The 26001-nt window shown below is 53.4% G+C and overlaps 2 protein-coding genes across 9 annotated transcripts in view; both read right to left on the bottom strand.

Moving 5' to 3' along the window:
• Window positions 1–4102, bottom strand: part of RALGDS (ral guanine nucleotide dissociation stimulator) — a 66984-nt gene extending 62882 nt beyond the window's left edge. Inside the window, exon 1 of the mRNA XM_036855115.1 lies at window positions 3917–4102. Within this exon, the coding sequence (XP_036711010.1) occupies window positions 3917–3934 (18 nt within the window). The 5' untranslated portion in view covers window positions 3935–4102. The remainder of the gene's footprint in view (window positions 1–3916) is intronic.
• A 3540-nt stretch (window positions 4103–7642) lies between these two features.
• Window positions 7643–17331, bottom strand: GBGT1 (globoside alpha-1,3-N-acetylgalactosaminyltransferase 1 (FORS blood group)). 8 transcript variants are annotated; one of them, XM_036854601.1, is made up of 8 exons: window positions 17217–17288; window positions 16189–16371; window positions 15757–15887; window positions 15531–15596; window positions 11055–11105; window positions 10937–10972; window positions 10078–10212; window positions 7643–8970 (listed from the first exon to the last, which is right to left on the bottom strand). In XM_036854601.1, the coding sequence occupies exons 3-8, from the start codon at window positions 15813–15815 to the stop codon at window positions 8286–8288; spliced, it is 1032 nt and encodes a 343-aa protein (XP_036710496.1). In that variant the 5' UTR covers window positions 15816–15887; window positions 16189–16371; window positions 17217–17288; the 3' UTR covers window positions 7643–8285. The 8 variants fall into 8 exon arrangements, with proteins under 8 accessions (XP_036710496.1, XP_036710491.1, XP_036710490.1 ...); XM_036854596.1 differs by lacking the exon at window positions 15757–15887 and having other exon boundaries at window positions 16189–16370; window positions 17202–17331; XM_036854595.1 differs by lacking the exons at window positions 15757–15887; window positions 17217–17288 and adding an exon at window positions 16894–17029 and having other exon boundaries at window positions 16189–16370.
• Window positions 17332–26001: the final 8670 nt, after the last annotated feature.

A 26001-nucleotide genomic window follows, 5' to 3' on the forward strand; every position in this document is an offset into this window, starting at 1 on the left:
CTCCTCAGCTCCAGATGGTACTCCCCGCTTTGTACAACCAGGCAGAACCCCACCAGGCGGGCCGTGGGAGAGCTCAGGCAGCATCGCCCCCTCTTTGGGCAGGGTCTCTGGGGAAGGGACCCCTCAAGCCTTGACCTGCTCGGCCTGCCCACCCATCCCCATGGCTGTCTTCTGTGCTCCCCCCAACATCTGGGAGGCACGGTCACCGGCCCGGCGGTAATGGGAGAGCTGTCTGGAAACCGCCAGTGTAATCATAGCTGCAGGGCCCCCGCAAGCAGCTGAGAAGGGCCAGCTCAGCTTGCAGGTGAAGCAGGAAACGAAAAACTAACCCTTGTGGGTCTGACCGGGCCGGGCTCCGTGGCCGCCCATCCAGGTCGCCACTCAGTCACTACCCCGGGTCCCCGCCTTGTTTGATTTCCTCCACAGCGCGTCACCCCTGAACTGACTGTTCTCCTGGTCTGTTTACAATTTTGTGTCTGTGATCTCCTCGCAACTGGAAGGTGAGACCTTTGTCTACGCGCCGCGGCTGCTCAGAGCCGCGCCGGGGCGGTCGCAAGGAGGGCACAGCGCCACCTGCTGGTGCTGCGCCAGGACGCACCGAGCTGGGGAGCCGGGCTGTCCCTGACAGGGCACCCCCAGGCTCCACTCACACCCCAAAACCTCCAGCCGGGGGCCAAGCCCCGGAGACCTGATCAGATCCCAACTGCTGCCCCCATCCCTGAGGACACCTGGGTACCTGGCCTTCGGGGGTAGAATCACTCCAATGCCCTTGTTGTGGATTGAACTGTGTCCCCACAAAAGATAAGTTGAAGTCCTAACCTTGTGCACCTGTGAATAAGACCTTATTTGGAAATAGTCTTTTTTTTTTTTTAGGAGCACTCTTTTTTTAAAATTAATTTTTACTGGAGTATAGTTGATATACAATGTCGTGTTATTTTCTGCTGTACGGCAAAGTGAATCAGTTATACATCTACATATATCGACTCTTTTTTAGATTCTTTTCCCATATAGGCCATTACAGAGTATTGAGTAGAGTTCCCTGTGCTATACAGTAGGTTCTTATTAGTTATCTGTTTTATATATAGTAGTGTGTACACATCAATCCCATCTCCCAATTTATCCCCCCCGCCGCTTTCCCCCTTGGTAAGCATACGTTTGTTTTCTACATCTGTGACTCTATTTCTGTTTTGTAAATAAGTTCATTTGTGCCATTTTTTAAGATTCCACATATAAGCGATATCACATGATATTTGTCCTTCTCTGGAAATAGGGTCTTTGCAGACATGATCAAGTTAGGCCGAGGTCATACTGGAGTAGGGTGGGCCCTAATCAAATGACCAGTGTCCTTGTAAGAAGAGGGAAAACTGGACACATACACACAGAGGAGGCCACGTGAGTATGGAAGCAGAGTTTGGCGGGATGCATCTACAAGGCAAGGAACATTAAGGACTGCTGGCAACCACCAGAAGCTGGCAGAGGCAAGGAAGGATCCCCTCCTAGAGTCTTCAGAGAGCATGGTGCTACCAACATCCGATTTTGGACTTCTGGTCTCCAGAACTGAGAGAGAATAAATTTCTGTTGTTTTGAGTCACACAGTTTATGGTACTTTGTTACAGCAGCTAAAGGAAACTAATACACCACCCCACCTCCAGTGGACCAAGTCCCACCTCTGCTACCCCGGCCAAGTGCAGCCAAGCCAGTGTTCCAGGCAGAGCCCAGGAACCTGATGGCCACGCAGGTGACCCGGGGCAGTGAGGATGGAGTGCAGGTGAGCACTCAATAGATGCCAGACCCAATCACCATCCTCATCTTCAGCATCATACTTCCCCTCCTCAAATCAAGCCTGACCACAGGACATTTCCTTCCGGAATATCCCTCTGCACCCACCCATTGCCTAGATGAATCCCACCAATAACCCGAGAATGATCTCAGAGACAGACCCCACCCTGACTGAGCCTCAGTTGAGACCACAGCCCAGCCTCCTGGTTGACCTCGAGGCAGAGCCTCCCAGCTGAGCTGAGCCTGCATCCTGGTCACAGACGGTGAGAGGGTCAGTGTTTGTCCTTGCACGCGCTAAGTTAGGGGAATGCTGTCACATGGCACAGACACCGGGACGTCCTTCCAGGTCTTGCCCTGCCCTCCTCCCTGCTCTCCTCCTCAGCTCTCCCAGCCACACTGGCTCCTGTCTCACTTCCTCCTGGCTACAAAATCTTCTGTTTCCAAGTCTCTGCACCTTTGACCTTCCCCCAGGCTCACCGCTCACAGAGTGTGCAGGGCTGGCTGCTCTTGTCTTTCTGGTCCCAGCATCAATGTCACCATGGAGGCCTTTTAGACCCTCCAGGGGCTCCTGGCCCTCCTTCCAGGGCCCTGACTCATTCCCTAGAGCACTTGCTCTTCTCTCTCACGTGGAGTTGCTTTCCTGCTTTTGTCCATCTGCCCTTCTAAGCTGTGAGCTCCTGGGTGAGTGCCCAGGGCACAGTAGCTGAATCAATAGAGGATCTTGGAGCCCCCTCCTGCCTCTGAGCAGCTCATATTGTGGACCTGGAGGCTAGTAATAAAAGGTGCCTGTTGGGTCGGAGGCAGGGGGATGCCCAGAATGACTCCCGGGTGTCCCTTCCCTGCTCCAGTTGCTCCATTGAGCAGAGTGAGCACAGCCCGCCCCCTGGTGGTCAGCCCCAGCACTGCAGCCCCAGGCAGGAAAACCAGAAAACAAAACACACACCTTTGTTTGGGTGTAGTCAAGGCAGCGACTCTCCCTACCCCAGAGGGGCAAAGGAGCAGGACCTGCCGGCTCCAGGGACGATGTGCAGGACCTCAGAAGCCTCTCTTGCTCCCCTCTTTCCCGCCACTGTCCTGGTGTCCAGTTCACTCCGGAGGCCTCCTCACTCCCACCAGGGCAGTGACTCCACCCACTTCCAAATGAGGAACCCCAGGTGCCAACAAAGATGCGGTCCAGTGCTCTGCCTCATTCTGTACCACCCGGGTCCCCAGTTCCCCAAGCCCCCAGGCTGCTCCCTGCTCAGAAGGACCTCGAAGGAGTAGAAAGCATTTTCTACTCGGAAGACTTGGAGCACAGTGGGTCAGGGATGGAGAACCAAGGCCAAAAGACTCTTCTACGAGCTGCAGGACCCTTGGGATCACCCCATCTATGCACCCCAAATTACAGTGGAGTAAACTAAGGACTTCTCTCCTGTAATTCCCTCCACACTAGGGGGGAAATCTCATCCTAGTTCCAGGTGCCCAGAGTGGTGGATGCAGGACCCCAGAAACTGTCCTGTCCAGGCTGCCCTGGGGATTGTCCCTGCCTACGCCGACCCGTGGGAACCTTGGAGACGCCCAGCCCGTCTGCCTGGCACCTCTGTCCCTCACGCTTTGAGCCCTGAGCATGTTGCCAGGAGACTAGATGGTCCTGCCCCGTGGTAGAGCTGCCTCCAACCGATTTCTTCTTTCCCCCTTGTCACCTCTGTGTCCACTCTCCTCTGAATCTACGCCATGGTCCCCACCTGTGAAGTCAATGTGTGTGTATGCACCTGTGGGCGCGTCGGGATGCCAAGAGGAAAGGGCCCCTCATGGGTGGGGGTGGCCAGGGGTCCCCCAGAATCTTAGGGGCTCTCATTCCCAAAGGAAACCCCATGGTAGTGGCTGAGCCCTGGCATTGGAGGCTGGAACCCTCCCTTCTCTTCTGGACTCTGCCCACCTCGTGGCCCCGGGCCAGTCCGTGTCTTTCTCCTGGCCTCAGTTTCCCAACTGTACCAGGAAGGGCTGGACGCGGAACTGCTGCGTAAGCGCGCGCTCAGCGTGGACTCGGCGCGGTGCTCCTTCCCGGCTGGATGGGGTGTGGGCGGGGGCGGGCACGCGGTCCTTCCTCCACCCCCTGGCGATGGGGAGGGCGGTCGCGGCCGGGCGGGGCACTCACCTGGCAATCTACCATCATCCTCAGCCCTGGCAGCACATCGCCGGCCCCAGGGCGGGGCCCAGGGCTCGCAGAGGCCGCTGGCCTCGGCCCGCGCGCGGCGCAGGGGGGCGCCCGGCTGCGGGGCTCATGGCGCGGCCTCCCGTCCCCGCCGGGCCCGGGGCTCCGCCAGCGCCACCGCCGCCGCCAGCGCCGCTCCCATTGTCTGCGCCGCGCGCGGCCGCTCGGGCCCCGCTGTTGGGTTCCGCCCGGGCTCCCGGGCTCCGGCCGGGTGGGCGGGGACCTCCGCGGCCCCGCCCCGCCCCGCCCCTGCCCTGCCCTGCCCACCGCAGGTGTGAGGGGCGGACCCCGCAGCGCGAGCTCGGGGACGCGCAGCGGTCTCCCTCTCGCTGGGTGACGTGGGTGGACTCCGCCGGGGCAGCAGGGCCTAGAGTCTACGGCCGGGAGCGCACACGGGGCCTGCGCGGGCCGTGGACGGCGCGTGCACGTGAGCCCCGCCTTGCCGCGCGCTCGCGCGCAGCGCACCCAGGAGTCACAGCGCATCTCCCACCTCCGCCACCTGCTCTGTTTCTCCTGTGCCCCTAGGACCTCCAGCCGCCCCAAACCCAACCGGGCGGGGGCTGGGCCGGGTGGTAGTGTAGACCTGGAGATGTGAGATTGTGCACCCCCATCCTTCTGTCCTACCCCGTGTGCCACCTGCTGGGGCCAGCTCAGTGCATGGCTGGGACAGGCAGTCCTGGAGGCGGCAGTGGACACGGGGTACAGAAAAGAAGGTCAAGCCGCCCCTACCCCCGCCACACTCCCTTCCTTGTTTTCCTGGCAGGACTTCCGGACACGAGGTCCAGCCTGCCGCCAGCTGCAGCCCTGGCTGTTGAAAGGGGGCTGGAGGAGCCCAGGGAGGAGGGGCCCCCCACTGGGTGAATGGCTGTCGGGGGTAGTTAGTGTTAGTAAGAACACCCTCTGGGTGCTCAGTGATTTTGACTTTTTTTATTTGTGAACAGTGGCCCCAGCACTGAAGGTCACTCAGCTCTAAGTGACGAAGTGACCAGCTCTAAGTGAACGGGGGACTCAAAATCATTGCTCTTCACTTACACGGAGCCCGCGCTGACCATCAGAGGCCTTGTCCTGTGTTGGGCGCCCTCAGCCAGGCGACCTCCTGAGTCCAAGCACTTTGGGCACCTTCCCCCTGCTTTAATCCCCAACACTCCCTCCCAAGGTCAGAGTGACTGGCCTTATCTTCAATGGAGGAAACTGAGGCTCTGAGAGTCACCACACGAGCTTGCCTGTCACAGGGCTGTGATGTGGCCCCGCTGTGGGTTTCAACCCAGATCATTCTGACCCCAAAGGCTGTGCTTCCACAGGAGTCTGGGGAGGTGGCCTCTGAGCCCAGCCTTGGAGGTGAGTCCCTCTTGGATGGGGGGCTTCAGGGAGGGCTGCTGCAGGCAGGGGCTCTGAGGGGGGAGGGCTTGGTGAGGTCCTTGGGGGAGGAAGGCTGTAGGGAGGCTGGGGTAGGCGTGAGGGGTGCACACACTGGGGAGGGTGTCTGGACCAGACCACACAGGGGTCTGTCTGAGTGTGGGGCAAGGAGCTGGGGGTCACTGCAGGTTGGGGGCAGCAGGGGACACGATCCATGTGGTTTTATCAGAGCCACAGCATCTCAACTGGAAGGAGCTTAGTGGGTGCGTTATTCACCCCACCCAAGCGTGCATCCCTGAGATGCAGCCAGGGATGGGGTCTGCCTCAGTTTCCTCCTGTGCACAGTGGGGGCTATGGTGGTCATCTGCCCCCTCCCAGGGTTGGGCATGTTGCCTAGCTAGGTCCCAGACCTAGCTACTTCTCCAAGTACCTGCCCAGAAGTCAGTGCCCAGAGGTCTCCCAGCCATAATCCCGTTTGATCGTCACCCCAGGGCCTCAGAGAGATGGAGTAACCTGCCCAGCATCCCTCGTGTGCTAGGACAGACTCAAACCCGTGTTCTCTCAGCTGCCTCACATTCATGCAGTCATTCAACAAACATTCATGGAATGCCTCCTGGGTTTCGGGTACCAGGGTAAACCTGGCTGACTGCCATCTGTACCCTCTTGGGGTTTACCAACTGGGGAAAGGGGTGGAGATGGGCAGAACACTGTCAATGATGACACAGGGATGAGGATTTATGGGAACACTGAAAGGCACCCACCCTGGAGGGGGGAATAAATCAAGGCAGGCTTCCTGGAGGAGATGTCAGGAGTTTGTCCCCAGGAATTGGCCTGGTGATTGGACAGGGAGGCCTGACCAGCAGGCCGTGTGAGTGGACGTGTGCAGGGCCAGGCCCTGTGGCAGAGCAGGGATGCTGGACCGTAGGGAGTGGGGAGGTGGTAGGTGGCCATGAGGGGATGGCAAGTTTTACGTTTCAGGGGCCTCCATGCCAGGGGGCACTGCAGACATTTTGCACCTGTAATTTCGTCTATTTCTATTTCCGGCACTCCCCCTCCCTCTGCCGGGTCGGGCCTGTCTCCTGCCACCCCTCCCACTCCTACCAGGGCCCTTACTTCTTCCCACCCACGGAGCAGCTCTGGCCCCAAGCCCTCAGCTCCTTTGTGGAAGGTAGCCAGGACCCTGGTTTGGGTCCAGGAGTTGGGCACTGTAACTCACTCCACTGTGTCTGAGGCCTGCACCCTGGGATGGAGACCAGGGTAGCCATAGTGCCCGGGGTTTGGGCCACGGCTGAGAAGGGCCCATCAGCTGGGCTGGGAGTGAGAAGGGGCTCACTTCCCCGCTGCAAGGATGCTGCTGCCCGGGCCTCAGGGCCTCAGGGCCACCTGCTCCTGAGGGCTTCTCTGGTCTCCACATCAAGGGCCCTCTCCCTGCTCCAACATGGAAGCTCCGTGAAGGCAGGGCCTGCTCATTCAACACTGCTGGCCTCACACACACCCTGGGGCAGGTCCAGGCACCATGGTAAGGTGCTCCCCACTAGGGACACATGGGCCATGGGTCCGCCCTTGTCCCTCTGCCCAGGGAGCCCCTCGGGGCCTCTCCCTGACCATCCTCTCCAGCGCAGGCTGTCTCCTCACAGCGGTCACTCAGTCTGTCCACACTCTTGTAGTCTGTCCTCGCTTGCCGCCCAAAACACAGGCTGCGGGAAGAGTGGACTTGGGGCTGGCCCCAGTTTTGCCAGGGGTGGTCAGGAGGGTGGGTTCCTGCTCCTCCAGACATGGCCACAGACTGCACCGCCCCCCGCCCTCCGCCCCTGCCTTACGTGGCAAAGATGCTGCTTCCCCCAGGGGAGTGGACACTGGGCCGCCCCCACTGCATCTCTGTCCCACCAGGCAGAGGGAACCACCGCAGGGCTCTGAAGCCCCTCTAATCCTGGGCCTGCACCACGGCCTTGGGGCCCCACGCCCGCCAGGGGCATCCCAGGGCTGAGGCTGACCGCGGATGCAGGAACCCCGGCAGACATATTTGCTGTGTGCTCAGGGACCAAGAGCCCACAGGGTATCCAGCTGGTAGGCTCTGCTCGCCCCGACTCAGGGGAGCAGCGTATCCGGCGACATTTCCACTTCACCCATCTCCCAGGAGAAGCAGGGTGAAACCCTGTCTGTTGCAGCGGCGAGCATCAGCCCAGGTTCTCTGGAAAACTGTACCCCGACCACACCTACCCGAGCTGAGTGTATTTGCAATCCAGGCTGTCTGCATCCCTGCGGGCTGGTGGCCAAGATACTTGGATGTGCAGGTGAAGAAACCCCGGTTAGGGCCGAGCATACGCCACCTTTATTAAAAACTGCCCAAACCCTCTTACAAAGGAGGCGGCTGGTGCCAGGGAGTGTGGTGCACCTCAAGGGAGGTGGGACATGAAACCAGAGAGAGCCTAGACCTGGTCGATTTCAAAGGCTCACTCAGGGTCCTGAGCGAGGAATTGGCTCCGTGTGGCTGGGGGACATCACAGCACCCAGGACCTCTGCAGCCAGAGAAAAGGGGTCCGGGATGCCTTGCACACGAGTGTTAGAAGTGCAACTTTAAGGGCAACAGGCAACAGAAGGGGGACAGAGGGGGAATTTGAGGTACTGGGCGGGGCTGAGACTCCAGAGCCCGCCGCAAGGCACGCGTGCTGGGTGAGGCCTGCCGGGCCCTGTCTTCTTCCACCTCTGGTCTCCCCTCCTCCTGTCCTGCTGTTCTTGGGCCACAGGCTGTGTGATCTTGGCGTTCTCCTCATATGCACACCGCCCTTCACAGTTTACAAAGGCCTTTACAGGCCCATTTTCCCATTGGATTCTGCCGGCAGATTGAGAGGTAGACAGCACAGGGCTGGTCTCACTTAAGGCTTGAGAAGTGAGGCTCCGGTGAGCTGGGCGCTCACTGGGGTCCCCCCTATCCACGGCAGCCCCGACTCAGCTGTCAGCTTCTCAGCCAGTCGGTGTCCTTGTCCAGGGTAGAAAAGCGGATCAGCTTCAGGCTGGGGGGCTGGGGCTTCCTGTCATCCCAGAGGTACTCGGGGGACAGCACTTTGGAGGGCTTATGTGAGATGAAGCGGCGGTTCAGGTGACTCTCCTCCTGCCAGGCTGCCATGATGCCGTTGGCCTTGTCTGCCAGGATGCCCATGTGGCAGCCCCTGGTAAAGTCGTACACCCTGGCCACCCGCCCCCCAAAGACCGCCCCGCCATAATAGAAGTCCCCCTCACCACCCGCCACAAAGGCGGTGGAAAGAGGCCGGCGCTCGTAGGGGAACTGCTGGCGGGGGACAGCGAAGTAGCCGGGGTGAATGGCAGCTACCAGGTCCCCCAAGGTCTCGGGGCCCCACGGGTTCCGGAACACCATGTCCACGTCGAGGCAGAAGAGGTAGTCGATCTCCCGGTGCGCCCTCTCCGCAATATGCTGGCTGATGGTCTCCATCCGGCGTGTGGAGATTTCCTCCCAGCGGGAGTGCCCCTGGATGGGGATGATGCTGGCGAGGCGGCCGGAGCCCAGCCGGACCCGAGGAATGGCCGTGGGGTCGTTAGTGAAGACATAGTAGTGCACCCGGAACCCCTGCATGAAGAACTGCTCGGCTGACTCCAGGAAGTGCTGGACGAACTGGGTGTACCTGGTGGAGAGAATCCCATCATGCACCATGGCCTCAGCAGGGCCGCTTCCTGGGTCCCCACTGTGTGCTGGCACCACACGGACAGGGCTGGGGTTGGCCAGGCTGGGGTCCACCTCCCAGCTTCCCATCTCAAGAAGTCACTCAGGTCTGCCCCTCGGGGTCCTTGTCTGTCAAATTCCCACAATCTTAGTACCAACCTCTTAAGACCGTCCTAATAATGATACTTGATGACTCATATTCACAGACTGAGCTAACTTTTATTGAGCACTTACTAAGTGCCAGGCAGTGTTCTAAGGGATTCTTCTCTGCTTCTAGCCTCATAAACTCCCTAGAAGGCAGGGACCACAGTCCCCACTTCCTAGGCACAGACACTGAGGCTCAGAGAGAGGAAAGTAGCCAAGAAGCGGGGAAGTGGCTGAGTCAAGGGAAGGCGAGTGGTGCCGGATGCTGGGTGCCGACTGGGCCGGTGGTGGGGGGGGTCCCCTGACCCCCGCTGGGCCATCCATCATCTGGCCAGTGCTTAGTTGCTGGGGACCCATTAGGGTCCCTCTCTCAGGAGTCCCAGAAAGGGACCCAGAGGGCAGCTGCCAGGTGATGGCTCCTAAAGGAAAGGGCAGGCGGGGTGAGGAAGGAGAGGGGAAAACAGGAGGTGTCCAGAGAGCCCGCAGGCTGGAGGCTGGAGGAGAGAGGGTCCCCAGGGCAGGGCCAGCTCTGCCTGGGTCTCTTGACCTGCCTGTGGCCTGACCACGGACCCCCAATTCTATGAGGTGGTCTGGGGGGCTTTCCACTCCTTCACACCTGCCTGGACGCTTCAGGGGAAGCAGAAGGGGTGAAGGGACAAGGGTGCCTCCTGACAAAGGCTCCCGCTGCTTCCTCACCTGGGCTGCCTCCCCCTCCCCCCTTCCATGCCAGGGCCAGACCCCCTTCCTCCAGGAAGCTCCCCTCCCACCAGCATACTCCACTCTGTACCTTCCCACCTGCACAGCACCTGGTTCAGGGCCTCCCTGGTGCCCGGGTTGGGGTCCTGTCTCTCCCCAGACTATAAATTCCTGGGGTTCAGAATTTATAACCCCCCCTCCCCCCAGCCCAGCCCAGCCCACTACTCACTTCCCCACGGCAAACACCGTGACCCCGACGGTCAGGTTCAGCGGCTGGTAGATACGATGCAGAAGCTCGGGGTCGAAGGTTCCCTCGGAGACAATGGGCGCTAACCAGGGTGTGAGGGTCAGGAGCTCTGTGGGCCTGGCAGCAGAGGAGGCCGTGGGGGCTGAGACCCTCCCCTGGGGAAAGCCTCCCTCTCATCTTGGCCCTGCCAAAGCTGTGTGGCCCTGGGCAGCTTCATCCCTGTCTCTGGGCCCCAGGATCCTCATGTGGAAAGTGGGGATAGTCATAGCTACTTCCCAGCGTGGTCAAGAGGACCAGGAGTTAATGCAGGTCCAGTGTCTAGAGGAGCCTGGCATTTCCGGTGCCCGCTAAGTGCCTCGGAGACGGGGGTCATCAGCATCATCATCAACGATGGATCGAGCACGACTATGCAGAAGGCACAGTGCTCTGCGTTATTATTATCATTATTTTTGGCCTCGCCACGCAGCTTGAGGGATCTTAGTTCCCTGACCACGGATTGAACCCAGGCCCTCAGCAATGAAAGCACGGAGTCCTAACCACTTGACCTGCCAGGGAATTCCCTGCTCTGCATTTTGCAAACACCGTCTCATCTCATCCTCCAACCTCCTATCAGGTGGGTATTATTATTATCCACCTGTGCAGAAAAAGCCCAGAGTGGTTGGGTAACCTGTCCAAGGTCACACAGCTAGTGACAGAGCTGGACTGGAGCCCAGGTCCCAGACTACCCAGACCCCGAGGCCAGTGGACACCTCCAGTACCCCAACTTCCAGATCAGAGGCCTGTGCCCCCGCCTCCACCCCAGGTCTCTCCATTCTGTGCCCACGCCCTAACCAACACCTACTTTTGCTCCAGCAGCTTGGGCTGAGGGTACTGTGACCTGCAACCAAGAAGGGTGAGTGGTTAAGGGGAGGCAGCCCCCAACCCCGGGGCCACAAAGGGGGAAGTAACAGTCTGCTTACGGTGTCACGGGCTGGAATGGCTTTTCCCCCTTGTATTGCAGCTTCATGTTGCTGGTGGGAGAGGTGAGACAGAGCCATTAGTGCTGGTGGGGGGCAGAAACACTCAGCAGGGAAGGATGAGGTCGAGGTGAAGCACCCCATGGGACAGGCACCTCCAACCCCCCAGACACCCTTGACCCTCCCCCACTGCTCTGTCCACTCTGTCGGGGCTGGACTCCTATAGAGGCGGTCTGTCCAGGGTCACCGTGTGGCAGGGCAGTGATTCCAGCCTGGTACCATTTGTCTCCAAAGTCTTTTTCTGTCTCTCTTTCAAACATATTGCTCTGGAAGAGCCTGGGCATTGGGGAGAAGGTTTGTGGAGCTGCAAAAGTCCGGTGAGCCCACTTCTGCCACTTTCTAGCCTGGGTGGGCGAGTTACTTAACCTGAACCTATGGTGATGGTCAGTTGAAGGACCCAGTTACACAACCACCAATCAAGGCATCGCTGTGAAGGTACGGATTTTGTAGATGTCAGTAACATCTACACCAGTTGACCTCGTGTAAAGATCATCCTCCATAGTCTGGTAGGCCTGATACGGTCAGTTGAAAAGCTATAGCATAGAACTGAGGTTTCCCTGAAGAAGAAATTCTGCCGGTGGACAGTAGTGTCAGCTCCTGCCGAAGAGTTCCAGCCCACCCTTCCCGACGGCCCGCTCCGTGGATTTCAGACTGGCTCAGCCACCCACAGTCGTGTAAGCTGATTGCTTTCAATCAATCAGTCAGTCAGTCAGTCTCCCTCCCTCTTCCTGGTCCTGTTTCTTTAGTGGAACGCTGACTGATACACCCATTTTCCCTCATCTGTAAAATGAGGCAGCACCCTTAACCCTTAGAGCTGTCGTGAGAGGTAAGACAGGTATGTGAGTCGGGGCCTGTCAGCCAGGGCCCAGCACGGAGCGAATGGTAAGGGCAGCACCCTGGCCCCTTCTTGGCAGGCTGTCTGTGTGGCCGGCCTCCACTAGCTGCGGCCAACCTGGGGGGATTAGGAAGGAGGGCTGATTAAGGAAGGAGGTGGCCGGCGACAGGGTCAGACACAGGAGGCTGCCGGTGACATGCCTCTGGCTCTGCCACCAGCTGGCTGGAGAGACCAGGGGCCGGACATCTCACTCCTCGGGGTTTAGTTCCCTCACCCTTAAAATGGGGACAATAATGTCACTCCCCAGGGTGGAAGTGAGGCCTGGGGAAGGGAAAGGCTTGCCCAAGGCCACCCAGGGACCGGGTCAGAACCTGTTCCGGCAGAGGCCTGAGCTCGCCTGTAAGGCTCAGACCACCTGAGGACGTGGGTGCCTGCCATTCACTTGGGTCTCTTCAGTACGTCTCCTACGATGGGATGGCTTAAGCCTCCTGGAGCTTTCCTAGTTTTTTCAGTCTGTGCTTTGTGTGTGCGGTAAGATATACATAACAAAGATTTCCCATTTTAACCATTTGAAAGTATACAGTTCAGGGGCATTAAAGGACATTCACATTGTTGGGCAACCATCACCACCATCCGTGTCCAGAAGTTTTTCATCGTCCCAAACTGAGACCCTGTGCCCCTGAGACACTGACTCCCCACTCCGTCTCCCAGCCCCTGGTAACTATTATTCCTACTTCTGTCTCTATAAATATGACTCTTCCAGAGATCTCTTAGAAGTGAAACCCTATTATAGTTTTCCTTCTGTGATCAGTCTATACTCTGGAAGCAACAATTTTTAAAAGTTGATCCATCCAGTTGGCCCCCTGCTCTAGTTTCACAGAGACAAGCACATTTCAGGTCCCTGTTCAGAAAGAGATAGGGGGACTTCCCTGGCCGTCCAGTGGTTAAGACTCCACACTTCCAGTGCAGGGGGTGTGGGTTTGATTCCTGGCAGGGGAACTAAGATCCTGCGTGCTGCACAGCACAGCCAAAAATAAATAAAGAAGACAACATCTTCAAAAAGAAAAAAGAAAGAAAGAAGAAAAGAAAGTGATGGGACTCTGAGAAGGTGGTCAGAAGTGAGAAGGGGAAAGGGGCCCTTGTTCCACACTTCCCTGGCCATCGGTATTTCCCTTCCCCCCACCAGCCTGGACACGCTCTGCTCTGGCCACTTTAAAGGGTTAGACATAAGAATTCCAAAGCCACAGATGAGCCAGAGCCAAAAAAAGGAACTTCACATTTCCCAACCTCTGAAGGTCATGAAACTAAAAGTAAAGAAGAGATCCAAATGAACAGAGGGGAAGATGTGACCATTTCAAACAAACAATAATCTCCAACTTTAATCTATTAAAAAAAAAATAACTCAGTAGAACCAAAAGATAGACAAACTGCAAAGAAAAAAAATGTAGCGAGTACTTTCGGCCAAGGGTGGTCATAGAGGACCCACCAATAGGCCAAGGAGAGAAGGTGCTGGAGCAGGTGAGTCACCAAAGAGGAAATTCAGTTAATGGGAAGGCGTGGGGGAGGTGAGAGCCTGGTAGGAATCAAAGAAATGAAATTTAAACCACATCACATTTCCCATGTCTGGAGTCAGCAAGGTGGTTTGCTTTTTGTTTTTCGTAGCACCTAATACTTCCAGCACCAGCCCCGGTGCAATGCAGCTGCCGTGGGGTGGTGGGGTGGTGGTGTATCTGTGTGAGTTCGAGTGTGTGTGTGCCATGGTCCCCCTGGAGAGCAACCTGACGCGATGGATGGACACCTCAGCCATATCCTTTGGCTCAGAAACTTACCAAAGGATAGGATCTTTAAGATGGAAAAAGCTGCATATCCAAAGTTGCTCATTACAAACTAATTTAGAATGCTGGGAAACTGCAAACAACCTAAATGCCGCAAACTTGTTGGTGGGAAAGGGAGAGGGATTCAAGAATTAGGGCCCAGTCCCTGGGTGGAATAAAAGGATGGTGACCAGACGCCAAAAAAGAAAGCCAATTCTGGGGAAACTGGATAAAAATCACAAAAACATTGTGGCCACAACTACTTTCAATATCAAGCTGCCTTTCTGCTTTTTAGAACAATCTGTTCAAATAGAAAGCGTAGCGACCGACGAGCTGACAATGAACTTTGGAGTCAGAGTATGACATGGACCAGCAAGACACAAGAGGGTATTTTCTTTTCTTTTGTCTTTTCTGTTATCCAGCCTCCTAATTTACTGTATTCTATGTTTATAATAGTGAAACACACTTTGTTGTTAGTTAGTAGTCTATGACCCAGATTTTAAACTTTCCTTTTGCTGTCATGAAAAACAAGACTGGGTGGCCAAATGTCCCCCTGAGACTGTCCCAAATCACCTTTTTCACTCTTTTTTTTTTGGACTTGGAAAATTATTGTTATTAGCTTTAGTCTGATGACATGGAGGACTTGGCTGGGAAACACACTGGTTCTTATAAACCAGCACCTATTTGGGGCATGAAACAAACCACGGTGAGAGGAGGCCACTGGGATCAGGCCGTTGCTGCCACAGAACAACCTGCCCAGGGCAGAGAATTATTCGCTAATGACAGTTGAACGACAACAGCGCTGGGGCGATCTGAACGGCAGACTGTTTGATCCCATCTTGGCAAGTCTGAGATACATTTGATATCGGATATAAAAAGTGACGCAATCAGTAGGAATCATTTCAAGTTCTAGATTCATCTATAACCAAATCTTTTTCACTCTTAACTGACAAAATGTCAGATTTGTTATGTGGGGGAGACTGATCATGTGTCCATTTGTTCTTTGAAGCCACAGAGAACACAAAATTGAGCAAAATGTCAAGTCCTGGACTTCCCTGGTGGCGCAATGGTTAAGAATCCGCCTGCCAATGCAGGGGACACGGGTTCGATCCCTGGTCCAGGGAGATCCCACAGGCCACGGAGCAACTAAGACTGTGAGCCACAACTACTGAGCCCGCGTGCCATAACTACTGAGGCCCGTGCACCTAGAGCCCATGCTCCGCAACAAGAGAAGCCACCGCAATGAGAAGCCCGCGCATCTCAACGAAGAGTGGCCCCGGTCGCCACAACTAGAGAAAGCCCGTGTGCAGCTAAGAAGACCCAACGCAGCCAAAAATAAAAATAAAAAATAAAATAAATAAATAAATTTATTAAAAAAAAAAAGTCAAGTCCTAAAAGCACTCTTTCCTGAGCATCTCCTACGTGCCAGGTGCGACACCAGGATATTTACAGGCATCATCACAGTACCCCATGCTCTGCCTGGCTCGGGAGGGGCACCTCTATCATCCCATTTTACAGATACAGCAAAGTGAGGCTCAGAGCTATGCAACGTGCTCAAGGTCAGAACTGTGGAGGGGGCACTGCAAGGACACCCAAGGACTGAAACGGGGGAATTTCACTCCACATTTGTGGCAGCTCATAAATTACCTACATGCTTATCACACTGCTCAGAATCATGAGCTTAGGACCTAAGAACCTACAAAGTGACCTTAAAACCCCTCTCATCTCCTCCACTCAGGGGGCCCCCAATATTCCCTGGACCATACTTACAAGATCTCTGGGCAGGGGAGATAATAGGGGACATAGGAGACCGACAGCCAGTTCTCGACATACACCCTGGGAAGGAAATAACACCTGTTGACTTGACTTTGCACCTGAGGCTGAAAACTCACTTTGCTGCATGTTAGCGGGAATGCAGGCCCCGAGTGGTGCACCTGGGATACACCTCCCCTCCCCCTCCCCGCCCCCGCCCAATCATTCCTTGGGTCCGGCTGACCTCGGAGGACAAAGCCTCCTGGTGTTCTGCAATGAGTCATTAGCCATGCAGCCATTCATTCCCGGGACAGGAATGTTCTTGACGCCAGGCCCTGCACACGAGGTGCTGGTGGTGGGGGGCAGCCCCCAGAGCTTTGTGGGAAGAACACATAGGGTGAATTCTGGAGCATAAACAGGAGTGCCTCATTAACATGGCTAGAAGAATAGTCCAGGCAGAGGAAAGAGCAAGTGCAAAGGCCAGGAGGCCACTGCAAAGCAAAATCCATAAGCCAGGCTAGTTCAGTCTTACTGGGGCTGGGGTGAAGGGACAGGTGCACCGAGAGAGGTGGGTGGGACCTGGGAATCCTGTGAAGGGGTCAAGGTTTGGGGGTTGAGATGCTGAGAGAGGCAGGGGTCTGGGGTAGGGAGGGAGGGCTCCACGGGGCATGCTCACCACAGAGAGCAGAGGGCTATGCCCACCAGCAGGCAGAACCCCAGGCCCAGGGCTATTCTGGGGCAGTGCATCGCTGGGTGGGCAGCATCTGAGCCTGGGTACCTGCGGAGTCTGGGCGTGCCAGCCCACCTCTCTCAGGGGTGTCAGGCTCGGAGCCTGTGTCTCCGGGGTCCAGGAAACACCTGCAAAGGAATGCTCCTTAGCCACAGGACAGTGGCCCCATTTTTGCTGCCCTGCCCTCCCCTGGGCGGCCCCACCAGGGGAATGTGGATTCCAGTTGTCTCCTGGTCCTGCTGGACCCAGGCCCAGATCTGGCAGTTCTGAGGGACAGAGGCTCAGGACTCAGCCAAAGCCTGCTGCTGTGCCTTGCGAAAGGCGACCGGCTCCCTGCCTTGTCTCTCAGGTCTCCCTGCTGACCTCCTTCTGTGATGAGCTAAGGGCGGCCATCCTAGGGACTAGGGCAACAGCGCTTGGGGGGGGGCGGGGCTTGGAGAAGGATTCCAGGGGAAACTGCGAGGACGCCGGAAATCAAGCCCAGAGCCCGCACCGCGGGGACACACTCGGCCTGGGGAGGGGGTGGTGCGCGGAGAGGGGCGGCATAGATCCCCCGGGATGGGGGTGGGGGCAGGGGTGGTAGCAGCGCATTCCTCCGGGAGAGGGGGCCTGGGCTCTCCCGGGACCGCGGGAACGCGCTTCAGCTCTCACCCGCTCGGCGGTAACCTTGGGCAAGGCGCTCTCCTGCCCGCTCCACCACAGCCTCGGCGTCCTCCTCAGCTACAGGGGGCTTGGTGCGGTGGCAAGACGCAATCCGCACCGCCCCTGATGTGCGGGAAGGGCTCTAAAGCGCTGGGTCCGGCCCGGGTCACTGAGAGCGCGGGACGCCTGACAGCTCTGCGGGGGTCCGCCCGAGGTCAGACAAAGATCCCCGGGCCGGAGTTTTGGGGCTTTGGCCCCGGCTCGCCCGGTGGCCTCTGGCAGGCCCGCTCCCTCTCCCTCTCCCTCCCTCTGCGGACCTCCGTTTCCCCAGCCGGGCTTGGGGCGCGGCGTCCTCCAAAGCTCCGCGTCGACCGTCGGCTCCGCTGGTTTCTTCCTCCGGTGGGGCCCAGGCCGCCGGGGCCGCTCCGCCGACGCAGAACCACGCCCGAGCTTCGGCCGCCCCAGCCGGGGATCTGCACCCAGGAGCTTGGGGCCGAGACGCGCACCACGACTTCGGCCGGCCACTACAGGCTCCGGGCTCGCGGCGCTGCTCCTCCGGCCGGGCGCGGGGCGGGGACAGGGAGCGGCGGGGGAGCGCGACTGTCCCTGCGGGCTGCAGACTCAGCCCCTTGCGGCCGGACCAGCGTTAGAAAGGACGGAGGGAGGGGCGCAGCCCGGCCCTGAAAACAGGGTCTCGGTTCGCCTGCAGTCCGGCGAAACCCAGGGCCTGTCGGGCTTCTTTAGTAGCGCGCTGGGTGGGGCCTGACTCAGGGCCCGCCGGGGTCGGGGCCGGGCGGGGCTCGGGGGAGGGGAAAGGAGCCGCGCGCCCCGCCCACCGGCCGCAGCCCCACCTACCCTCCTGCGTGCCCCGCCCACCTACCGCTGCTCCTCCTACCCACCCTCCCGCCCCGCCCCGCCCCGCCCCGCCCCGCCCACCAGCTGCAGCCCCCAGTCGCCAGGGGTACACGCGCGCCGGGGTCCCAGGGCCTTTAACCTCTGCTGGCTACCTGGGCCGTGGCCTCCGACGCAGGGGACCCACCTTCCAGGCGAGGAGCGCGCGTCAGGGAAACTCCGGGCTGGGGTGCGGGCTTGAGAAATCAGGGAAACGATTTGAGGGAAAAACTTTATTGTTTCTAGAAGAGCCTCGAAGCAATCACCGGATGGGAAACCAGTTGGACGTCGTACTTACTTTCGGGGTTAGGATCATCACTCTTTTGCTCAGGGCCCCTGAGGCTGGCACGCCGGCCTGGAGACCGTGAGCGGCTCCCGGAATCCCTCGGAGCCTCTGTTTCCTCCCCTGTGAAGGGAGTTGGCCATACTTTCCTACCAAGGCCTGTCCGAGTTATATTGACCCTGGTTCATCCCAGGGACTCCAGGAGCCCCAGGGGGACCGTCTTATATGTCTCCAAGTGTAGGCCAAGCGCAGAGGGTGGAGGCAGAGGCGTGGCGACGGAGGGGGCATTCAGAGGGACAAAAAGGAAGGCCCCCTGATGGTAAATACGGGAGCAGTAACAAGGGCCGGGGAGAAACCCGATACAATTAGGATGAGGTGAAAGCTATAGGCATTCAGTAGAAACCGCGATTCGAATTGTGAATTTTGATCTTTCCCCGGCTGGGCTGTCTATGGATTATGCGGTGGGATACTCTCGTGGTGCTGGGCAGCGTGGTGGCAACTCTGTCAGCCACTCCATCACCAGGCTAAACAAGGATACACTTATGACCATTCTGTACCCTGACAACCATTCTGTTTTTCACTTTCAGTATAGTATTCAGTAAATTACATGAGATGTTCAGCTCTATTATAATATAAACTGCCAGCTAAGTTACGTATTCTGAGCAAGTTTAAGGTAGGTTAGGCTAAGCTATGATGTTCAGTATGTTCTCACCTTAGGATGGGTTTATCAGGATGTAACCCCACTGTAGGTCGAGGAATATCTGTGCAGAGAAACAGCATGGGAGACAAAACAATAATCAAGGCTCAGAGAGGTTATAGCTTTGTTCAAGGTCACAATGATGCAGCTTAAAGTTGCAAACGCAGATCTGCCTGGCGCATGGGCACAGTGTCCCAGGTCCTTTGTGGGTGTCATTGCCTGTGTCCTTGGGATTGCCCTTGAGGACCTCAGGTTCCTGTAAGGCAGGTTTTTTTCCCCCAGAGTCTGCAGGGGCCAGGCACAGGCCCGGGGAACTTGTGACCTATGGCTGAAAGGTCGTGCTTCCATTTTTAGCTGCAAACACCTGGTTCCCTGGGACCTGGTCTGGGACCAACTGATTGGTTTTTCTCATTCAGTTTGTGTTTTTACAAAGTTCTCTGGTGTACCTTCTGGACACTGGTCCCTCCCTGGTAATAATGAGGTGAGCCAGGGACTTCCCTGGTGGTCCAGTGGTTAAGACTCTGCGCTTCCACTGCAGGGGGCGTGGGTTCAATCCCTGGTCTGGGAACTAAGATCCCACATGCTGTGCGCAGGGGCAGGCCCAGCCCTGGGGTCCTGGCAGACACACCAGCATTCTGTCAACAGGCAACAGCCATCCCCTGGCCAAACCAGCATTCCCTGTTTTTCCTGTCACCCCTCCCACCAGGAGAGGACAAATTCAGCCTAAGGACAGCCTCAAGGCTGGTCTGGGAGGAGCTGGGTGAAAAGGTGAGGGAAGATAAAAGGTCCCTGGACTCTCCTCTTGGGGGGTGACTCGGCAATAGGACCCTGATACCCTCCCCTTCAACTGAGTTTATCTACTTCTAGAAACCAGAGAAAACAGCTAGAGACATATATAAATTGCTTATATGCATCGATGGTCATCTGTGCCTGTCTCTGAGAGCCCTGTAGGGGACACCCCCAGGGGCTGGCAGTGCCCTCACCACCGCTTAGTGGGCTATGACCGAGTTAGTGGGATAGCTGGGACTTTTAAGTAAAATAGAAAACATCGGAGGGTAGCCCTCCCAGGATGAGCCAGTGTTTTCATGGCCTATGAGTGTGTGTGTGTGTGTGTGTGTGTATACACTGTTTCAGATGTGAAGTGGTGAAGTGTGTTCCAGATGGGGATAGGCCAGGGAACAGGCCACAGCCTGTCTGTGTCCGGGAGGGCCTCTGACATCCCTGCTCAGGACTCCATTTCCCAAGAGGAGGCGGAGCCAGTCAAGGGAAAGGGGATGCAGGGGAGGGGAAGCCTTGTGCCTTTGGACCAGAGGGATCTGGCTTTAACCCCAGGGCTGCTACTTACAGGCCAGGAGGGATCTTGGCATCTCAGTTTCCCACTTAGAACGAGGGGGAACTGTAGTCCCCAGCTCAGAGGTTCTTGTACAGATGCTCGAGGTCTGCCCTCAAGCTCTGGGCCCACATTAATGCAGCTGGAGGATGACTGAAGCTTCGTCCCAGGGCCTCACCAGGCAGTGACCTCACCCAGCCAGCTGCTCTGAGCCCGGCAGGCTCTTGGGTCACCTAGCAGCCTGGCCCCAGCAGCCTCCTTGCAGCTCTTGGGCAAGCCCTCATCCACTGTGAGGGCTGTGAGGAAGAGTCCAACTTCTTCCTTTGCGTGTGAATATCCAGTTGTCCCAATACCATTTATTGAAAAAAACTATTCTTTCCCCATTGAATTGTCTGGTTGCTCGTCAAAAATCAATTGACTACAAATGCGAAGGTTTGTTTATGGACTCTCAATTCTATTCCATTGATTTGTTATGTCTATCCTTATGCCAGGACCACACTGTCTTCATTAGTGTAGCTTTGTAACAAGTTTTGAAATCAGGAAGTATGCGTCCTCCACTTTTGCTCTGCATTTTCTGTGTTGTTTTGGCTATTCTGGATCCCTTGCATTTCCAAATGAATTTCAGCATTGGCTTGTCAATTTCTGCAAAAAAAAAAAAAAAAAAAAAATGGCAGCTGGGATTTTGCTGTGGATTGCATTGAATCTGTAGTTCCATTTGGGAAGTATTGCCATCTTAATAGTATAAAGTCTTTTGATCCATGAATGTGGGCTATCTTTCCATTTATTTCAGCCTTCTTTAATTGCTTTCAATAATGTTTTGTAGCTTTCATTGTATAAGTCTTATACTTTTGATCCTAAATTTATTTCTGAGTATTTTATTCTTTTGGATGCTATTGTAAATTAACTCGTTTTCTTACATTCATTGTCAGATTTTTCAGCGTTAGTTTTAGAAATACAATCGATTTTTAAATTGACATATAACAGTATATTAGTTTCAAGTGTATAAGATAATGATTTGATATTTATATATATTGCCCAATGGTCACCACAGTAAGTCTAGTTAACATTCACCATCTCACATAGTTACACAGTTTTTTTCCTTCTGATGAGGACTTTCAAGAACCACTCTCCTAGCAACTTTCAAATATTCAACACAGTATTGTTAACTCTAGTCACCATTCTGCACACTACATCCCCAGGACTTATTTATTTTATAACTGGGAGTTTGTAGGTTTTGACCCTATTCATCCATTTTGCCCCCATTTACTCCCTACCTCTGGTAACCACCAATCTGTTCTCTGTATCTATGAGCCCTTATTTTTTTTTCTTTAAGATTCCACGTATAAATGAGATCATATGGTATTAGTCTTTCTCTGTCTGACTTGTTTCACTTAGCATAATACCTTCAAGGTCCATCCATATTACTGCAAATGACAGGATTTCCTTCTTTTATGGCTAAATAATATTCCATTATATACATACCACATCTTCTCTATCCATGCATCCATCAGTGGATGCTTAGGCTGCTTCCTTATCTTGGCTACTGTAAATAGTGCTGCAATGAACATTGGGGTGCATGTATCTTTTTGAGTTTCATTTCCTTTGGGTAAATACCCAGAAGTGAGATTGCAGGATCACATAGTAGTTCTATTTTTAATTTTTTGAGGAACTTCCGTACTGTTTTCCATTGTGGCTGCATCAATTTACATTCCCATACAATTGATTTTTTTGGTATTTATCTTGTATCCTGCAACCTTGCTGAACTTGTTTATTAGTTCTAATAGTTTCCCCCCGTAGTCTCTGTGATTTCCTATATACGTGGTCATGTAATTTGCAAATGGAGATAGTTTTACTTCATCCCCTCCAGTCTAGATGCCTTTTATTTCGTTTTCTTGCCTGATGGACCTCCAGTGAAATGTGGCACTGAACTGGCAAGACTGGTCACTGCTCATCTCGTTCCTGATCTCAGGGGAGGCTTCAGTCTTTCCCCACTAAGTGTGACGTGAGCTGTGGATTGTTCCCAGATGCCCTATATCAGGCTCAGGAAGTGCCCTTCTGTTTGTAGTTTCTTGAGTGTCTTTCTCATGAAAGGACGTTGGGTTTTGTCCAATGTTTTTCTGCACTTAGTGGGAAAAGCTTTTAAGCAGCTTTTAAACCATGAAATCATCTGCCTCCCCCTCTTCCTCTGTGTTTCTCCCTCGCCAAACACACAGAACCTCCCTGGAAACAAATCAGAATCCAAATATTAAACACTCACTGCAAGATGGTTAAATGATTAGTGTAGCCCTCTTGATCCTGTTATCCTTGCCCTGGCTGCTGTGTAACTGGGGGTGGACCAGCCTATTGGACACCCCAAACAAGTGACAGCTAGAAATTCAAATATTAATGATGATTTCCAGGGGTGGTGGCTCCCTCTTTCTTGCATACGCCACGATTGCCTCTTCTCTTTGCAGACCGTAGAGTGAAAATATTTAGCATCAGAGGAGAGGATTGTGCACGAAATAGCATGTATTAAGTTGTGCGCTAAAAGGTAACAATGAATGGGCAAAAGACTTGACTTCCCCAAGACATGTATTAAAGGAATGATAACATATTCTGTGCAGACCTTCCTGTTGTGGAAGTCCGCATTCAGAAAATCCTGTTTTTAGTTTATTTTTCTGAGGCCTTGTATGTCCGCTTCTCTGTTCCAGGAGTCTGCATGCTGACCGTGTTGTTGGCCAGCCTCATGAGTGTAAGCTCTCTGACCACATTCTGGATCGTTACAGGTAAGAGGGCTCTGGGGGTCTTCTGTGTGTCTTTAGCCAGGACAGTGTCAGCCAGGCTTTTCTCGGAACCCCGGGCAGTGCTGGCAGAGCCCAGAAGGCAACACCAGGCTTGCATACCACCGGGCACTGAGTCTAAGGCCTCAGATAACAGTGATTGTAAAGGGGAAGCAGGAAGGACAGAGGCAAGTCAGGGCTCCACCAGGATACACCTGTGTACACACACACACGACCTATACACATGTGCGTGTAGACACACAGACACGTGTGTATATGTTGTGTGTATATATAGAGAGAATTGATTTTAACATGCGGGCTCATGTGAGCAAGTGGGCTGGCAGGTCCAAAGTCTGCAGGACTGGACACTCCGGCGGGCTTCTAGATGCTGTGTCTTCTTTTTTTTTTTTTTTTCTCCTGTAGAGCATTTAATTTAATTAATTTATTTGTTTGTTTGTTTATTTATTTATTTTAACATCTTTATTGGAGTATAATTGCTTTACAATGGTGTGTTAGTTTCTGCTGTATAACAAAGTGAATCAGCTATACATATACATATATCCCCATATCTCCTCCCTCTTGTCTCCCTCCCATCTTCCCTATCCCACCCCTCTAGGTGGTCACAAAGCACCGAGCTGATCTCCCTGTGCTATGTGGCTGCTTCCCACTAGCTATCTGTTTTACGTTTGGTTGTGTATATAAATCCATGCCACTCTCTCACTTCGTCCCAGCTTACCCTTCCCCCTCCCCGTGTCCTCAAGTCCATTCTCTGTGTCTACCTCTTTATTCCTGTCTTGCAACTAAGTTCATCAGTACCAATTTTTTTTTTCAGATTCCATATATATGCATTACCATACGGTATTTGTTTTTCTCTTTCTGACTTCACTCTGTATGACAGTCTCTAGGTCCATCCACCTCACTACAAATAGTTCAATTTCATTTCTTTTTATGGCTGAGTAATATTCCATTGTATATATGTGCCACATCTTCTTTATCCATTCATCTCTCGATGGACACTTAGGTTGCTTCCATGTCCTGGCTATTGTAAATAGAGCTGCAGTGAACATTGTGGTACATGACCCTTTTTGAATTATGGTTTTCTCAGGGTATATGCCCAGTAGTGGGATTGCTGGGTCATATAGTAGTTCTATTTTTATTTTTTGAAGGAACCTCCATACTATTCTCCATAGTGGCTGTATCAATTTACATTCCCACCAACAGTGCAAGAGGGTTCCCTTTTCTCCACACCTTCTCCAGCATTTATTGTTTGTAGATTTTTTGATGATGGCCATTCTGACCAGTGTGAGGTGATACCTCATTGTAGTTTTGATTTGCATTTCTCTAATAATTAGTGACTTTGAGCATCCTTTCGTGTGTTTGTTGGCAATCTGTATATCTTCTTTGGAGAAATGTCTATTTAGATCTTCTGCCCATTTTTGGATTGGGTTGTTTGTTTTTTTGATATTGAGCTGCATGAGCTGCCTGTATATTTTGGAGATTAATCCTTTGTCTGTTGCTTCATTTGCAAATATTTTCTCCCATTCTGAGGGTTGTCTTTTCATCTTGTTTATGGTTTCCTTTGCTGTGCAAAAGCTTTTAAGTTTCATTAGGTCCCATTTGTTTATTTCTGTTTTTATTTCCGTAACTATAGGAGGTGAGTCAAAAAGGATCTTGTTGTGATGTATGACATAGAGTGTTCTGCCTATGTTTTCCTCTAAGAGTTTTATAGTGTCTGGCCTTACATTTAGGTCTTTAATCCATTTTGAGTCTATTTTTGTGTATGATGTTAGGGAGTGTTCTAATTTCATTCTTTTACATGTAGCTGTCCAGTTTTCCCAGTACCATTTATTGAAGAGGCTGTCTTTTCTCTATTGTATATTCTTGCCTCCTTTATCAAAGATAAGGTGACCATATGTGTGTGGGTTTATCTCTGGGCTTTCTATCCTGTTCCATTGATCTATATTTCTGTTTTTGTGCCAGTACCATACTGTCTTGATTACTATAGCTTTGTAGTATAGTCTGAAGTCCGGGACCCTGATTCCTCCAGCTCCGTTTTTCTTTCTCAAGATTGCTTTGGCTATTCAGGGTCTTTTGTGTTTCCATACAAATTGTGAAATTTTTTGTTCTAGTTCTGTGAAAAATGCCATTGGTAGTTTGATAGGGATTGCATTGAATTTGTAGGTTGCTTTGGGTAGTAGAGTCATTTTCACAATGTTGATTCTTCCGATCCAAGAACATGGTATATCTCTCCATCTGTTTGTATCATCTTTAATTTCTTTCATCAGTATCTTATAGTTTTCTGCACACAGGTCTTTTTGTCTCCTTAGGTAGGTTTATTCCTAGGTATTTTATTCTTTTTGTTGCAGTGGTAAACGGGAGTGTGTCCTTAATTTCTCTTTCAGATGTTTCATCATTAGTGTATAGGAATGCAAGAGATTTCTGTGCATTAATTTTATATCCTGCTACTTTACCAAATTCATTGATTAGCTCTAGTAGTTTTCTGGTAGCATCTTTGGGATTCTCTATGTATAGTATCATGTCATCTGCAAACAGTGACTGTTTTACTTCTTCTTTTCCGATGTGGATTCCTTTTTTTTCTTTTTCTTCTATGATTGCTGTGGCTAAAACTTCCAAAACTATTTGAATAATAGTGGTGAGAGTGGGCAGCCTTGTCTTGTTCCTGTCTTAGTTCCTGATCCTGAAATGGTTTCAGTTTTTCACAATTGAGAACAATGTTGATTGTGGTTTTGTCATATATGGCCTTTATTATATTGAGGTAAGTTCCCTCTATGCCTACTTTCTGGAGAGTTTTTATCATAAATGGGTGTTGAATTTTGTCGAAAGCTTTTTCTGCATCTATTGAGATGATCATATGGTTTTTCTCCTTCAATTTGTTAATATGGTTTTTCTCATTGATTGCTTTGTGTATATTGAAGAATCCTTGCATTCCTGGGATAAGCCCCACTTGATCATGGTATATGACCCTTTTAATGTGCTGTTGGATTCTGTTTGCTAGTATTTTGTTGAGGATTTTTGCATTTTTGTTCATCAGTGATATTGGTCTGTAGTTTTCTTTTTTTGTGACATCTTTGTCTGGTTTTGGTATCAGGGTGATGGCGGCCTCATAGAATGAGTTTGAGAGTGTTCCTCTCTCTGC

This window comes from Balaenoptera musculus, chromosome 6 (assembly GCF_009873245.2).
Source record: "Balaenoptera musculus isolate JJ_BM4_2016_0621 chromosome 6, mBalMus1.pri.v3, whole genome shotgun sequence".
In the NCBI taxonomy this organism is placed as follows: Eukaryota; Metazoa; Chordata; class Mammalia; order Artiodactyla; family Balaenopteridae; genus Balaenoptera; species Balaenoptera musculus.